Below are 15,000 nucleotides of genomic sequence, written 5' to 3' on the forward strand. Positions count from 1 at the left end.
CTCCTCCTGTAACAGTGACGGCGGTCCCGGGCTCCTCCTCCTGTAACAGTGACGGCGGTCCCAGGCTCCTCCTGTAACAGTGACGGTGGTCCCAGGCTCCTCCTCCTGTAACCGTTGTGTGTTGTCCGTCCGTCTGACAGAGGCCTGTTCAAGACGGACAAGGTGGTGGGCGGCGCCCAGCTGAAGATGGACGCCCTGGAGAACCAATGCGAGGTCCGGGAGATCCTGGAGGTACCGGCGGCGACACACACTCTGCACATGCTCAGAGAGTCCCCACTGACCCCCCCCCACTGACCCCCCCCCCTCCACTGCCCCCCCTCCACTGCCCCCCCCCCACTGACCCCCCCCCCCTCCACTGCCCCCGCCCCACTGCCCCCCCCCCAATGACCCCCACCCCACTGCCCCCCCCCCCACTGACCCCCCCCCACTGACCCCCCCCCCTCCACTGACCCCCCCCCACTGACCCCCCCCCCTCCACTGACCCCGCCCCACTGACCCCCCCCCACTGACCCCCCCCACTGACCCCCCCCCCCTCCACTGACCCCGCCCCTCCCACTGACCCCCCCACTGACCCCGCCCCTCCCACTGACCCCGCCCCTCCCACTGACCCCCCCCCACTGACCCCCCCCCCCTCCACTGCCCCCGCCCCACTGACCCCCCCCCCCCACTGACCCCCCCCCACTGACCCCCCCCCACTGACCCCCCCCACTGACCCCCCCCCACTGACCCCCCCCCCCCCACTGACCCCCACCCCACTGTCCCCCCCCCCACTGTCCCCCCCCCACTGACCCCCCCCCACTGACCCCCACCCCACTGACCCCCCCCCACTGACCCCCACCCCACTGTCCCCCCCCACTGACCCCCCCCCCCTCCACTGACCCCCCCCCCCACTGTCCCCCCCCCCACTGACCCCCACCCCACTGTCCCCCCCCCACTGACCCCCCCCCCCTCCACTGACCCCCCCCCAATGACCCCCACCCCTCTGTCCCCCCCCCACTGACCCCCACCCCACTGTCCCCCCCCCACTGACCCCCCCCCCCTCCACTGACCCCCCCCAATGACCCCCACCCCACTGCCCCCCCCACTGACCCCCCCCTCCACTGCCCCCGCCCCACTGACCCCCCCCCAATGACCCCCACCCCACTGACCCCCCCCACTGACCCTCCCACTGTCCCGCCCCCCCCCACTGACCCCCTCCCACTGACCCCGCCCCTCCCACTGACCCCCCCCCCCCACTGACCCCGCCCCTCCCACTGACCCTGCCCCTCCCACTGACCCCGCCCCTCCCACTGACCCCCCCACCCCCACTGACCCCGCCCCTCCCACTGACCCCGCCCCTCCCACTGACCCCCCCCCCTGACCCTGACCTCTGTCCCAGGTGCTGGACGGCCGGCGGCCCACCGGGGGGAAGCTGGAGGTCCGCCTGCAGCTGCGGGAGCCCCTGGGGGGGGCGCAGCTGCAGGCGGTGACGGAGAAGTGGCTGGTGCTGGAGCCGCCGCCCCCCTCCCCCACCAAGAGGCCCAAGGACCGGGTGAGCGCTCCTCGTTGATCGGTCCCTCATTGATCGGTTCATTATTGATCTGTTCCTAATTAAACAGTTCCTAATTAAACAGTTCCTAATTAAACGGTTCCTGATTGAACAGGTCCTAATTCATCAGTTCCTTATTGATCGGTTTCTTTTTGATTGGTTCATTATTTCAACACCCTCAATCATTTGAGATTTGGATTTAATAAAAAATTTAAGAAGTAGAAAATCCAATTTACATTTAAACAAAGCTCTCAAATCAATAATATTTAAATCAAATATAATAGATGAGACGGACATGAGATTTATTGTTTTTTCAGGCATGTTGAGATCCATGTTCTGTTGCTCTGGTTCTATGGTACCCCCCCTCCCATCCCCTGTGTTCTGTTGCTCTGTGTTGTGTTGCTCTGTGTTCTGTTGCTCTGGTCTTACAGTGACCCCTCTGTGTTCTGTTGCTCTGTGTTCTGTTGCTCTGTGTTGTGTTGCTCTGTGTTCTGTTGCTCTGGTCTTACAGTGACCCCTCTGTGTTGTGTTGCTCTGTGTTGTGTTGCTCTGTGTTGTGTTGCTCTGTGTTGTGTTGCTCTGTGTTGTGTTGCTCTGGTCTTACAGTGACCCCTCTGTGTTGTGTTGCTCTGTGTTGTGTTGCTCTGTGTTCTGTTGCTCTGGTCTTACAGTGACCCCTCTGTGTTCTGTTGCTCTGTGTTCTGTTGCTCTGTGTTGCTCTGTGTTGTGTTGCTCTGTGTTGTGTTGCTCTGTGTTGTGTTGCTCTGTGTTGTGTTGCTCTGGTCTTACAGTGACCCCTCTGTGTTCTGTTGCTCTGTGTTCTGTTGCTCTGTGTTCTGTTGCTCTGTGTTCTGTTGCTCTGGTCTTACAGTGACCCCTCTGTGTTCTGTTGCTCTGTGTTGTGTTGCTCTGTGTTCTGTTGCTCTGGTCTTACAGTGACCCCTCTGTGTTCTGTTGCTCTGTGTTGTGTTGCTCTGTGTTCTGTTGCTCTGGTCTTACAGTGACCCCTCTGTGTTCTGTTGCTCTGTGTTCTGTTGCTCTGGTCTTACAGTGACCCCTCTCTCCGCAGGCTCCCCCTTCCCCCCGCTCCGGGCCGCGGGGTGCCCCCCCCCCCAGCAGCTCCCCTCCGAAGTACAGCCTCCACAGCTTCAGCCTGCTGCACCACGAAAAGGAGGGCGTCGAGAGGAAGGTGTGTGTGTGTGTGTGTGTGTGTGTGTGTGTGTGTGTGTGTGTGTGTGTGTGTGTGTGTGTGTGTGTGTGTGTGTGTGTGTGTGTGTGTGTGTGTGTGTGTGTGTGTGTGTGTGTGTGTGTGTGTGTGTGTGTGTGTGTGTGTGTGTGCGCGTGCGTGCGTCAGTCCATGAGCCCCACACTAGTTCATAGTAGGGGGGGAATCACAGGCTACCTCATGATACGATAGTTACGTATGTAACTACTGTTCTATGAATTCCGGATGACCGCCAGAGGCGGTGCTTTAGCACTGGATGTAACATCTCGCGCATGCGCAGGTCGAGTAATTAGACCAAAAAAGTCACCTGTGACACCTGGGTGACCCGAGAAAGTCTATATATTCCGGAGTCACCCGAGGTTCTGTTCCAACTGGATCTTCTCGCGGAATCTGAGAAGTCTGAGTGACAGAGAACTCTGGCGGTCATCCGGAATTCATAGAACCGTAGTTACATACGTAACTATCGTTCTATTTCATTCCTACTGACCGCCAGAGGCGGTGCTTTAGCACTGGATGACTAATACCAAAAAGGTCACGAAGAGTGCTCACTTCAATCAAGGGCTCAAAGCCGTCGACAAGACAGCCGTCGCCACAGGATGAGGAGCAGCGACATTAACCCTGTAGTATCGGGCAAACGTACATGATGAGGACCATGTAGCCGTGGAGCAAATGTCCTGAAGTGGAACCCCCTTCAAGGCAGCCCATGATGTAGCCATACTCCTGGTAGAGTGGCACTTAACGGCAACGGGGCCCAGGGAGCCCCTGTGCCCTATAGGCATTCAAGACCACATCCACAACCCAGTGGGAGAGTCTCTGTTTCGACAGGGGAGCCCCCTTCCTGCAGCCCCCGTAACAGACAGAGGTTATCCGTCTTACGCAAGCTGGTTGTCGCTTCAACATATGCCCTAAGCGCCCGCACCGGGCACAACAGGTCTGACACTCTTTCTGCACCCCCTGGAGAGCCTGGGGGATTGAAAGCAGCCAACTCGATTGATTGGTTTACATGATGGGGAGACAATCGTTTGGGTAGGAAGGATGGGTTCGGCCAGAGCACCACTCCTGACCCATCTGCGTGCCAGCGCAAACATGCCTGGCTCACTGACAAGGCATGGAGTTCACCGACCCGTTTTGCAGTCGCAATGGCAAGGAGAAATGCCGTCTTCATGGACAGCCGCGTCAGGTCTGCCTGACTTAGTGGGTCAAATGGGGGTAGACATAAGGACCTCAGAGCTACTTGCAGGTCCCATGATGGTGCCCTCAGGGATCGCGGCGGTTGAAGCCTCTGGGCCCCCTTCAGAAACTGCCTGATTAGGTAGTGGGACCCTACCGTCAGGTTATCCACCCTTGCGTGTGTGGCCGAGATCGCGGCCATATAACGCGCAGGGTAGACGCAGCTCTTCTGTTGTCCAACACAGACTGCAGAAAGTGTAGTATCACTACCACTGAGCAAGTCTCCAGGACTTCGCCCCGCGCCACTGGGCGCAAGACGTCAGCAGCGGGTCCTGTCTCTCAGGGGCCACACGCACAGCCGCAGGCGGCCCGGATTCGTGTGCCATATGCGTCCGCCTACCTGAGACAGAAGGTCCTGTCTCTCTGGGAGGCACCAAGGCCCTCCGTTGAGGAGTTTCAATAATGGTGAACCATGGCCTTCCTGGCCAATGTGGAGCCACCAGAAGTAGGCTGTAACAGCCACGCTGGAATTGGGGGAAATGCATAAAGCAGGCTGTCTGGCCCAGCATAAGCCAGAGCGTCCTGCCCTAGGGGACTGGTCCTCTCCGTCAAGGAGAACCAAAGGGGACAGTGGGTGGTCTCTTCGGAAGCAAAGAGATCCGCCACTGCCCTGCCATACCTGTCCCAAATCATCCCCACCACCTCCGGGTGGAGTCTCCACTCTCCGGGGGGTGGCCCTTGGCGAGAGAGAAGGTCTGCCGCTGTGTTCCGGACACCTGGAACATGGACAGCCCTCAGGCTTAGAAAATGGGGGAACGCCCATGGAAGGAGCCTTTGCGTGACCCGCAGGCTCTGCCTCGATCTGGTGCCCCCCTGATGGTTGACGTGGTAGACTGTGGAGGTGTTGTCTGTCCGGACAAGAACATGTCGGTCCCTCAGAACTGGAAGGAAGTGCCTGAGAGCTAAGAACACCGCAAGGAGTTCCAGCACATTTATATGCTCCAGTCTCTGCTGGGCATCCCACTGGCCTCTGACAGTCCTGCACTGCCATACTGCACCCCAGCCGGAAAGGGAGGCGTCCGTCTCCACAACCTCCCGCCGGGAAGCTATCCTACCTAAGGGCGACCACGCAAACAGGTATGCCCTCTCTTTCCAGGGTCTGAGGGCCCGAAGGCACCGCCCAGACACCCTGACCATCTTGAGTCTCTGCCACTTGGGGTCCAAGTGGAGACCATTCACCCAGATCTGCAGGGTACGCAATTCCAGAAGGCCTAGTGGGACCACCATGGATGCTGAGGTCAGCATACCTATCAGTCGAAGGAAGAGGCTGTATTCCAGCAACCTCCCCCGCCTGAAGCGCTGTAGCAGCTGCAAAATGGTAGCTACTCGCTTTGGAGAGAGGCAGGCTCGCATGGCCACCGAGTCGAGCACCAGCCCCAGATAGCTCACAACCCGACATGGTGTAAGGTTGCACTTGGTAAAGTTGACCATAAGGCCAAGCCGATCCACATGGCTGAGGAGCATGGCTGTGGAGCATGGCTGTGTCCCTGACCGCCTGCTCCCGAGTTGGGGAAATGACCAACCAGTCGTCCAGGTATGGCAGTATCGCCATACCTGTGGCCTGTAATGGTGACAGGGCTGCTGCTACACACCGTGTAAATATACGCGGGGCCAGAGACAGCCCGAACGGAAGAACCCTGAACTGGTACACCTTGCCCAGAAAAACAAAGCGGAGGAACCGCCTGCGACGTTGGGTAATAGAGACGTGAAAGTAAGCGTCTTTCAGGTCTATTGATACGAACCAGTCCCCCTGAGCGATAGCCTGGAGGATGTCCGCAACATGCAGCATGTGGAAGGGAAGAACCTTGAGGGACTGATTCAGCCCTCTCAAGTCCAGAATGGGGCGAAACCCGCCATCCTTCTTCGGTACCAGAAAGTAGGTTGAGTAGAACCCATCGAGCTGTTCTTGTGGTTCTACTACTTCGATAGCACCCGGCGTCGGAATTGGAGCATGTCCCCGTTGGATAGTGTGGACACTATCCAAGGGTCTGTGGTCTGCTCTTGCCAGTAGCTCAGGTGCTGCTCAGAAAAGCGCCCGACGACTGGCCCTTGGACTTTAGTACCTACCTGAAGGGGGCGGCGGTTGGGCGCCGAACCTCTTGGCGCCTGAAATGCCACCCGCGGCGCAGAGCTACGGCGCTGGTCAGCCCGTGCTGAGAAGTGCTGGCCCCTCAATTGTCCACCTGAACGTGGTTGAGAGCTATTGGCACGGGGTACCGCAGAGGCCACCGGCCTAGAATGAAGCCGAGGTGCACGCCGTAAGCTAGCAAACTGCTGGCTAGCCTGGCCAACCTGTACACACCTGGAGCGTACACTTGTACGCTCCAGGGCCTGAAGAGCAGCTGGCCCAAACGTCTGGCCTGGGACCACTGGAAGAGAACGGAGGGTCCGTCGACACACCTCCGACAGGGGTGACTGCGCCAGCCAAACCTGGCGGCGCGCCAACGTAACAGTTGACATTAACCTGCCTAGCTCCCTAGTCATGTATGCAAAAGTTTGCAGTGAAGCATCACTGAGGGTCTGTGCTAAAGGATCAGCACCTGACCCCCGTATAGTCTAAAGGTACGGCCACACCAAACGCGTCACCTGCGTACCACGCGTATAAAATCGGCAATTTTTCCATAGGGAAGCATTGGTGTACGCGCGTATGAGGTGCGTACAGCGTATCATGCGTACCAAGCAACATTTTACTCGCTGTAGGGGCGTATGAGGCGCGTACATATACGCGCGCACATATACGCGCGTACATATACGCGCGTACATGTACGCGAGGAGTTCAAAAAATTGAACTTTTTATGCTCATACGCGCCGCAATAGCCAATCAGCGTTGAGCTTGACCCGACGTCACTGGCAGAGAGTAGTGAGCTTGGACAGAAGCATACGGCCGACATCTTTCTTTATTCTGTGTGGAACTAGTAACATAGTTACGCCATTAAATGCTTTTATGGAAACATTTCTAGCGAGAAATGTGCATTTTACTTTCATAATGTTCGCTCGGTGAATGTGAAGGATGTTTGGTTTGATAGTTATGACGAAGAGGGAACGCTCCGTTCACTTGCATGGACAGAGTCTCTGGTTACTAAAGCAACCTCAACGTCTTGGCGGACTATATATCTGCTGATCAACACTACGAATGCTGGAAACACACCAGACACACCATGTGAAGTTATTTAACCCGATTATTGTTATTTATATCCGAGATTACTTAATCTAACCCGATCTAAACTCTATCACCCAAACACGGCGACGTTTGGGTTTCCTACCTCGGACTCCAGAGCAGCCATGTCCATGGCAGCCACGGCCGGCAACTTTCTTTATTCTGAGTGGAAATAGTAACATAGTTACGCCATTAAATGCGTTTATGGAAACATTTCTAGCGAGAAATGTGCATTTTACTCTCATAATGTTCGCTCGGTGAATGTGAAGGATGTTTGGTTTGATAGTTATGACGAAGAGTGAACGCTCCGTTCACTTGCATGGACAGAGTCTCTGATTGCTAAGCAACCTCAACGTCTTGGCGGACTATTTCTCTGCTGATCAACACTACGAATGCTGGAAACACACCAGACACACCATGTGAAGTTATTTAACCCGAGTATTGTTATTTATATCCGAGATTATTTAATCTAACCCGATCCAAGCTCTATCATCCATCCAAACACGGCGGCGTTTGGGTTTCCTTCCTCGGACTCCTTAAATGGTCAGATACGCGCGTATCTGACCATTTTTGACACAAAATGGTCAAGCAACATTTTCGCTGCGTTACGCACGTACATGGTACGCGAGGTACGCGCTTGGTGTGTTCGCACCTTAAGACAGCGCCAGAACGATGTGAGAAAGCAAATTCCCAAGACGTCCCACACGGGCAGCAACTCCTGGTAAGGAGGTCATCTGTAATCCGGCACTGGGGCCGAGGGCAGCGCGCATCGGTTCTCAGAGCCTCGTCCGGGGAGACAACCAGGGACGCTATAGCAGGCTCAATCGGAGCCAACCGGTCCAAGCCATAAGAATCAGCATTGGCCCTAGTTGCCAGACCTCTGCCATCACTAGTGCGCTGGGAGAGAGCCCTTGAATCTGGCCAGCATCTATGAAGCTCTGCGATGTAGGGCTCAGAGGGGGGCAAAGAGAAAACGGAAGGTTGAGCGGCCTGTGGGAAAAAAGGCGTTCACAGGTGCAGATGAAACAGGAGCTTCATCCAACCCCAGCCTTGCCAGGGCCATTCGCACGGCTGGTCTAACAGTGTCGCGGCCGGACACTGACCCTCTAGCCGAGCAGCCCCGAGACCCTTGAGAGAACGCCTGAGAGGCAAGGGACGCTTGCTCTTCCTCCTCTGCAAAGAGGCTACAGGACGCAGCTGTAAACAGCATGTCATCCTCTGTATAAGTGGGTTGCGCAGCCGCAGGGGCCGCGGCTGGTACACCCTGAGCTGGTTGGAGGTTCTGTAGGAGGGCTTTAATCTGACCAAGACCCGAAGGGGGCAACCCTGGTCTGCCCTCCACCTCAGTCAACCTAGCTAGCCTCAGTGCATGAGGCATGAAACTACAGTTCATGCACGGGTTATCTGACACTGCTTCCCTGAGGTGTTCAACCCCGAGACACGCAGGGCACTGGTCATGGCCATCCTCCGCCTGCAGGGAGGCCATGAAGGCGACACACTATGGGCGCTTAGCATGTCGGCAAATTAATTGCAAGCAAATTAATCAGTAGGCTAGGCAATCGAGCTTTAGGCGAGAGCACCTGAGCAACGACGCGACACCCCAACAATAACAGTGACAGCAAGCTACAGGCGAGAGCACCCGAGCGACGCGACACCCCGACAATAACAGTGAAGGCAAGCCTTGGAAACCCAAGCAGCCCACTGGAGAGAAAATTAATACAGGCTAGGCAATCGAGTTTTAGGCGAGAGCACCCAAGCAACGACGCGACAGCCCGACAATAACAGTGACGGCGAGCTACGGGCGAGAGCACCCGAGCGACGCGACACTCCGACAATAACAGTGACGGCGAGCCTTGGAAACCCAAGCAGCCCACTGGGGAGAAAATGAACACAGGCTAGGCAATCGAGTTTAGGCGAGAGCACCCAAGCAACGACGCGACAGCCCGACAATAACAGTGACGGCGAGCTACGGGCGAGAGCACCCGAGCGACGCGACACTCCGACAATAACGGTGACGGCGAGCCTTGGAAACCCAAGCAGCCCACTGGAGAGCAAATTAACACAGGCTAGGCAATCGAGCTTTAGGCGAGAGCACCCGAGCAACGACGCGATGCGACACCGCGGCAACAACACAGTGACGGCGAGCCTTGGTAATCCAAGCAGCCCACCGGAGAGCAATCAGCGCAGGCTAGGCAATCAAGCTACAGGCGAGAGCACCCGAGCAATAATGCGCCCGACAATAGAGTGACGGCGCCAGGAAAATACAGTGACGGCTTTTGGAAACCCAAGCCACTCACTGGCGATTAATCAAAGAGCGCAACTGGCTGAATAAATACAGTGACGGCGGCTTGGACCCCAAGCCGCGCACTGGCGCATACAAATGAGCAACCGGGCTTAGGCGAACGCACCCGAGAAACGGTGCGAGACCGAAAGAATAACACAGCGACTGAAAACCAGCCGCCAATTAATGCTCTAAGCAAATTAAAGCAAAGGGTAGAAAGGTGAAATCAGCTGCCGCGCTAGCCGACGGATAGTCGACTACGCGTAGCCTACACACTTTACTCACCCCTGCCGAAATCAAACTAATTGCAAGTCGCAGCCCTTGGTGGACGAAGTCAAATCGAGGCACCAACCCTTGGGTTACAAGGCTACTTGCGACAAGCTAATATGGTATCTCTTACAACAAACAATGTTTGTGTGTCCTGCTAGTACGCTACCGCGAGAAAATAGAAGGAACAGAACCTCGGGTGACTCCGGAATATATAGACTTTCTCGGGTCACCCAGGTGTCACAGGTGACTTTTTTGGTATAATTACTCGACCTGCGCATGCGCGAGATGGAACATCCAGTGCTAAAGCACCGCCTCTGGCGGTCAGTAGGAATGAAATAGAACCAATAATACACCATACGGCGATTCTGCATTAATCAATGTATTGTTATTAGACAATCCTATAACGATACATCACGATATATGTCTAACGATGAATGCAGAATGACTGGGATAAGATAAAGTGCTGAACTTCGGTCTTTATTGGCAGTCCCACCGGGTTCTTCACGGCTGGCTTCAGGTCCTTTCTGGTTCAGTGTGTGGCGCCCCCTGGAGGTGCAGGGCAATCTGTTCAGAGCGCCTTCATTGACTAATTAAAGTATCGATATAACTTCAGGAATAAAGCATGAAAATGCTTTTGCCCCATATGATGTCTGGCCTTATCGATGGTCCAGCCCCCGATCAGCAGCAGCCACATGGTGCCTCTCTCTCCCTAACGTCTCTCACCCTAAGGCCTCTCTCTCCCTAAGGCCTCTCCCTCCCTAAGGCCTCTCTCACCCTAAGGCCTCTCCCTCCCTAACGTCTCTCTCCCTAAGGCCTCTCTCTCCCTAACGTCTCTCACCCAGAGGCCTCTCCCTCCCTAAGGCCTCTCCCTCCCTAAGGCCTCTCCCTCCCTAAGGCCTCTCCCTCCCTAAGGCCTCTCTCTCCCTAAGGCCTCTCCCTCCCTAAGGCCTCTCTCTCCCTAAGGCCTCTCTCTCCCTAACGTCTCTCACCCGGAGGCCTCTCCCTCCCTAACGTCTCTCACCCTAAGGCCTCTCCCTCCCTAAGGCCTCTCCCTCCCTAAGGCCTCTCCCTCCCTAACCCTCTCCCTCCCTAAGGCCTCTCTCTCCCTAAGCCCTCTCCCTCCCTAAGGCCTCTCCCTCCCTAAGGCCTCTCCCTCCCTAACCCTCTCTCTCCCTAAGGCCTCTCCCTCCCTAAGGCCTCTCCCTCCCTAACCCTCTCCCTCCCTAAGGCCTCTCCCTCCCTAAGGCCTCTCCCTCCCTAAGGCCTCTCCCTCCCTAACCCTCTCCCACCCTAAGGCCTCTCCCACCCTAAGGCCTCTCCCTCCCTAAGGCCTCTCCCTCCCTAAGGCCTCTCCCTCCCTAAGGCCTCTCTCTCCCTAACGTATCTCACCCTAAGGCCTCTCCCTCCCTAAGGCCTCTCCCTCCCTAAGGCCTCTCCCTCCCTAAGGCCTCTCTCTCCCTAAGGCCTCTCCCTCCCTAACGTCTCTCACCCTAAGGCCTCTCTCTCCCTAAGGCCTCTCCCTCCCTAAGGCCTCTCCCTCCCTAAGGCCTCTCCCTCCCTAAGGCCTCTCTCTCCCTAAGGCCTCTCCCTCCCTAAGGCCTCTCCCTCCCTAAGGCCTCTCCCTCCCTAAGGCCTCTCCCTCCCTAAGGCCTCTCTCTCCCTAAGGCCTCTCTCTCCCTAAGGCCTCTCCCTCCCTAAGGCCTCTCCCTCCCTAAGGCCTCTCCCTCCCTAACCCTCTCCCTCCCTAAGGCCTCTCCCTCCCTAAGGCCTCTCCCTCCCTAAGGCCTCTCCCTCCCTAAGGCCTCTCCCTCCCTAACCCTCTCCCTCCCTAAGGCCTCTCCCTCCCTAACCCTCTCCCTCCCTAAGGCCTCTCCCTCCCTAAGGCCTCTCCCTCCCTAAGGCCTCTCCCTCCCTAAGGCCTCTCCCTCCCTAAGGCCTCTCCCTCCCTAAGGCCTCTCCCTCCCTAACCCTCTCCCTCCCTAAGGCCTCTCCCTCCCTAACCCTCTCCCTCCACAGCTGGTGGAGTACAAGAGGAGCCGCCGCGAGCCCCCAGCCGACCTGCTCCTTCAGCACCGAGAGCTCGGCCAGCGTCTGCAGTGGCAGAAGACCCAGCTGGAGAGAGGGTCCCCCGCCCTACTGCAGGGTAACACTCACTATAACAAGTGTTGTTCCAGTGAGATGAGGTACTGGAATGTTAAACATTCCTAATGGCAGTGACCTCCTCCTCCTCCAGACTACCAGGCTGTGTTGGGCCGGTTCGTTCAGGGCCTCGGTGACTCAGTGAAGAAGTTCTCCAGCCAAGGGAACAGGGTGAGTCTGTGTGTGTGTGTGTGTGTGTGTGTGTGTGTGTGTGTGTGTGTGTGTGTGTGTGTGTGTGTGTGTGTGTGTGTGTGTGTGTGTGTGTGTGTGTGTGTGTGTGTGTGTGTGTGTGTGTGTGAGTGACCCTTCTGCCTCTGTTCCTGCTCCAGGAGGCTGCCAAAGAGGCCCTGGGCCGGCTGAAGTTGGTTGAGGTGGAGGTAAAGGAGGCTGTTGGTTGGTCGATTGATATCGAATCTCACTCTTAATATCACTCACGCTATCCGTTCCTTTCTGCCCGTTTCAGCTGGAATCTCTGAAAAGAAAGCGCCATGCATGAGTGAAGAGAAAGAGGATAACGAACGAGGGTGGTGAACAGAAGACTGTTAGAAACACACACACACACACACACACACACACACACTCCAATGCCTTGCTTTAAGAATGTGTCTGTCAGAGTGAATCCTGTTCAACGTGTAAGACAGGAGAGAGCGTCATCGCGACTTCAGCGTCCTTTCTGCTAAGACGATTGAGTCGTTTGTGTAGAAGCTTAACGACAAAAGGCATCTCTCCTTTAGAGGCGTTTCAGCTGGGTGGGGATAACGCGCTGCTTATTTGCACTTGAAACCTAGACGAGAACACTAGCAGACAGTCTTTGTGCTTATTTTTCTATCTCTTTTTTTCATGTTGATCTCAGGCAAAGAGGTCTTATATTATAACGATAATCATGTAACTCTTCATGTATACGTGGGCGGCGAAAAAAAAAAAACAGGAGCTGAAAAAGGTGTCTTGAATAACTTCCCAAATTGAGCGTTTAATAGGATTAATCTAATCTCCCAGATCACAGTAAATGGCCCTGTATGGAGGAGATATGAGGGGGGAACCACTCCATCCCATAATGAGGGATTAGTGTTGGTGTCACCAAGGAGACGACTCATCGAGTCACAGAGCCATCTCAACGCTCTAGAGGAGGTACCTAGTGAGGGACCTAGTGAGGGACCTAGTGAGGGACCTAGAACCTAGTGAGGAACCTAGTGAGGGACCTAGTGAGGGACCTAGTGAGGGACCTAGAACCTAGTGAGGAACCTAGTGAGGGACCTAGTGAGGGACCTAGTGAGGGACCTAGAACCTAGTGAGGGACCTAGAACCTAGTGAGGAACCTAGTGAGGAACCTAGTGAGGGACCTAGTGAGGGACCTAGTGAGGGACCTAGAACCTAGTGAGGGACCTAGTGAGGGACCTAGTGAGGGACCTAGAACCTAGTGAGGAACCTAGTGAGGGACCTAGTGAGGGACCTAGAACCTAGTGAGGAACCTAGTGAGGGACCTAGTGAGGGACCTAGAACCTAGTGAGGAACCTAGTGAGGGACCTAGTGAGGGACCTAGTGAGGGACCTAGTGAGGGACCTAGTGAGGGACCTAGAACCTAGTGAGGAACCTAGTGAGGGACCTAGGACCTAGTGAGGGACCTAGTGAGGGACCTAGGACCTAGTGAGGGTCTGTAACCATAGAGATGCTTCCTATTATTCCCCTATCCCCTGTTCCTCTACAGCCCTCTGTCTATCTCCATGCAGTCCATAATCAAACAGAACATCTAACCTATGTGTGGAACAACCCATGATGCAATCTGTTTGTGTGCAGCGGAGGAACTCTTGAGATGGGTGATTGGCGGGTCTGTGCACCAATCACAGCTCTGAGTCATTGCAGCAGTAAACTGTAGTATCTTGTTCTGACGCCTCTACTGAACCTCTACGAGGATCAGCGGAGGTGCAGGAGCTCTGCTGGTTCCTTTCTGCCGCCTGATGGCGGTGATGCTCTGCTGTCAGTCTGAGGGCCCTTGGTCGCTCTAAGACACAATAAGACATCATTCCTCCCTGCAGAGGAGAGCCTTCTCCCCTCTCTCCTCTGGGCTCCTCTCTTCTCTCCTCTGGGCTCCTTCCCTCTCTCCTCTCTCCTCTGGGCTCCTTCCCTCTCTCCTCTCTCCTCTGGGCTCCTCACCTCTCTCTCTCTCCCTCTCCCTCTCTTCTCCTCTCTGAACTCTGGGGACCTCTCAAGGTCTCACCCTCTCAAGGTCTCACCCTCTCCATGTCTCACCCTCTCAAGGTCTCACCCTCTCCATGTCTCACCCTCACCATGTCCGGGTTCTCCTCCCGGGTATGATGACCCCGCTTCACCCCGTCTGCAGCAGAAGAGGTTCCATGAATCGATCAATATATATATATCAATATATATCAAATACAGCCGATGCCAATATAGTGGGTTGGGAAATTGCAAGTATTTTAATGTCTGTATCATGTAATGGCAATCAGTTGATAGCATTAATCTGCAGCTGTGTTCAATCAATATGTATGTCTCTTGGGATCTTATGGGTGCCTAATTATAGGATCTTGTATGTTTATTTTAAGGCGGGTTATGGCAATATTAAAATGAGTCTGAGACAATCTTGTGTTTAGTTGTGTGTCGCTCCTTATTGTTAATAACACATTTAAGCTGAACTACACGTCACATTAACTATTCTGGCATTTCACTCTGATTGTGATATAAGTGTGTGTGTGTTTGTTCTCCCGATACACATTCTAAAGAAGCACGCACGGAGAGTAGAATTCTGGTTGAGCATTTATTCCAACAGTCCGGTTGACTTTCCAGAAGTTCAAAAGAAAGGATTACAGGTACAAATATCTAAATAATATGAAAGTATTGGAGTATCCGTCTGGGTTTGCGTATGCGGTCGGAGAACTGTTCCTTCTCCGCCATCTTACCTGCTAAAGTCTCATGGGCCAATTAAGCTCTACACAGAAGCCCGTTGAGAGGGAGTGGCTAGGTGATTACGGGAAACACTAAAAGATAGTATTAAGTGCATTGATTCATCTGTATAATACCTTAAGTCAACTCATAAACTTAAAAACAGAACTATAACTTGATTAATAATGAAGTAAACCTAATTATGTCTTCTACAGAGTGTGTGTGTGTGTGTGTGTGTGAGAGAGATAGTTAGTGTCTCTGCGGACCCCTCAGGG

General features: G+C 55.0%; 1 protein-coding gene and 2 long non-coding RNA genes across 3 annotated transcripts in view; all 3 read left to right on the top strand.

Annotated features, from left to right (window-relative positions):
- Positions 1-12,741, top strand: part of cc2d1a (coiled-coil and C2 domain containing 1A) — a 39,413-nt gene extending 26,672 nt beyond the window's left edge. Inside the window, exons 21-27 of the mRNA XM_060047437.1 lie at positions 141-231; positions 1,379-1,531; positions 2,598-2,717; positions 11,708-11,834; positions 11,925-12,001; positions 12,160-12,207; positions 12,294-12,741. Of these exons, the coding sequence (XP_059903420.1) occupies positions 141-231; positions 1,379-1,531; positions 2,598-2,717; positions 11,708-11,834; positions 11,925-12,001; positions 12,160-12,207; positions 12,294-12,326 (649 nt within the window). The 3' untranslated portion in view covers positions 12,327-12,741. The remainder of the gene's footprint in view (positions 1-140; positions 232-1,378; positions 1,532-2,597; positions 2,718-11,707; positions 11,835-11,924; positions 12,002-12,159; positions 12,208-12,293) is intronic.
- Positions 10,379-10,851, top strand: LOC132454788 (uncharacterized). Its single transcript, XR_009525000.1, has 3 exons — positions 10,379-10,405; positions 10,553-10,671; positions 10,786-10,851. It is a non-coding gene; the product is annotated as an uncharacterized LOC132454788 (long non-coding RNA).
- Positions 12,742-13,552: 811 nt separating the features above from the next.
- On the top strand, positions 13,553-14,424 carry LOC132454787 (uncharacterized). The gene is made up of 2 exons (XR_009524999.1): positions 13,553-14,054; positions 14,087-14,424. It is a non-coding gene; the product is annotated as an uncharacterized LOC132454787 (long non-coding RNA).
- Positions 14,425-15,000: the final 576 nt, after the last annotated feature.

This window comes from Gadus macrocephalus, chromosome 3, assembly GCF_031168955.1.
Source record: "Gadus macrocephalus chromosome 3, ASM3116895v1".
NCBI classification, from domain to species: Eukaryota; Metazoa; Chordata; class Actinopteri; order Gadiformes; family Gadidae; genus Gadus; species Gadus macrocephalus.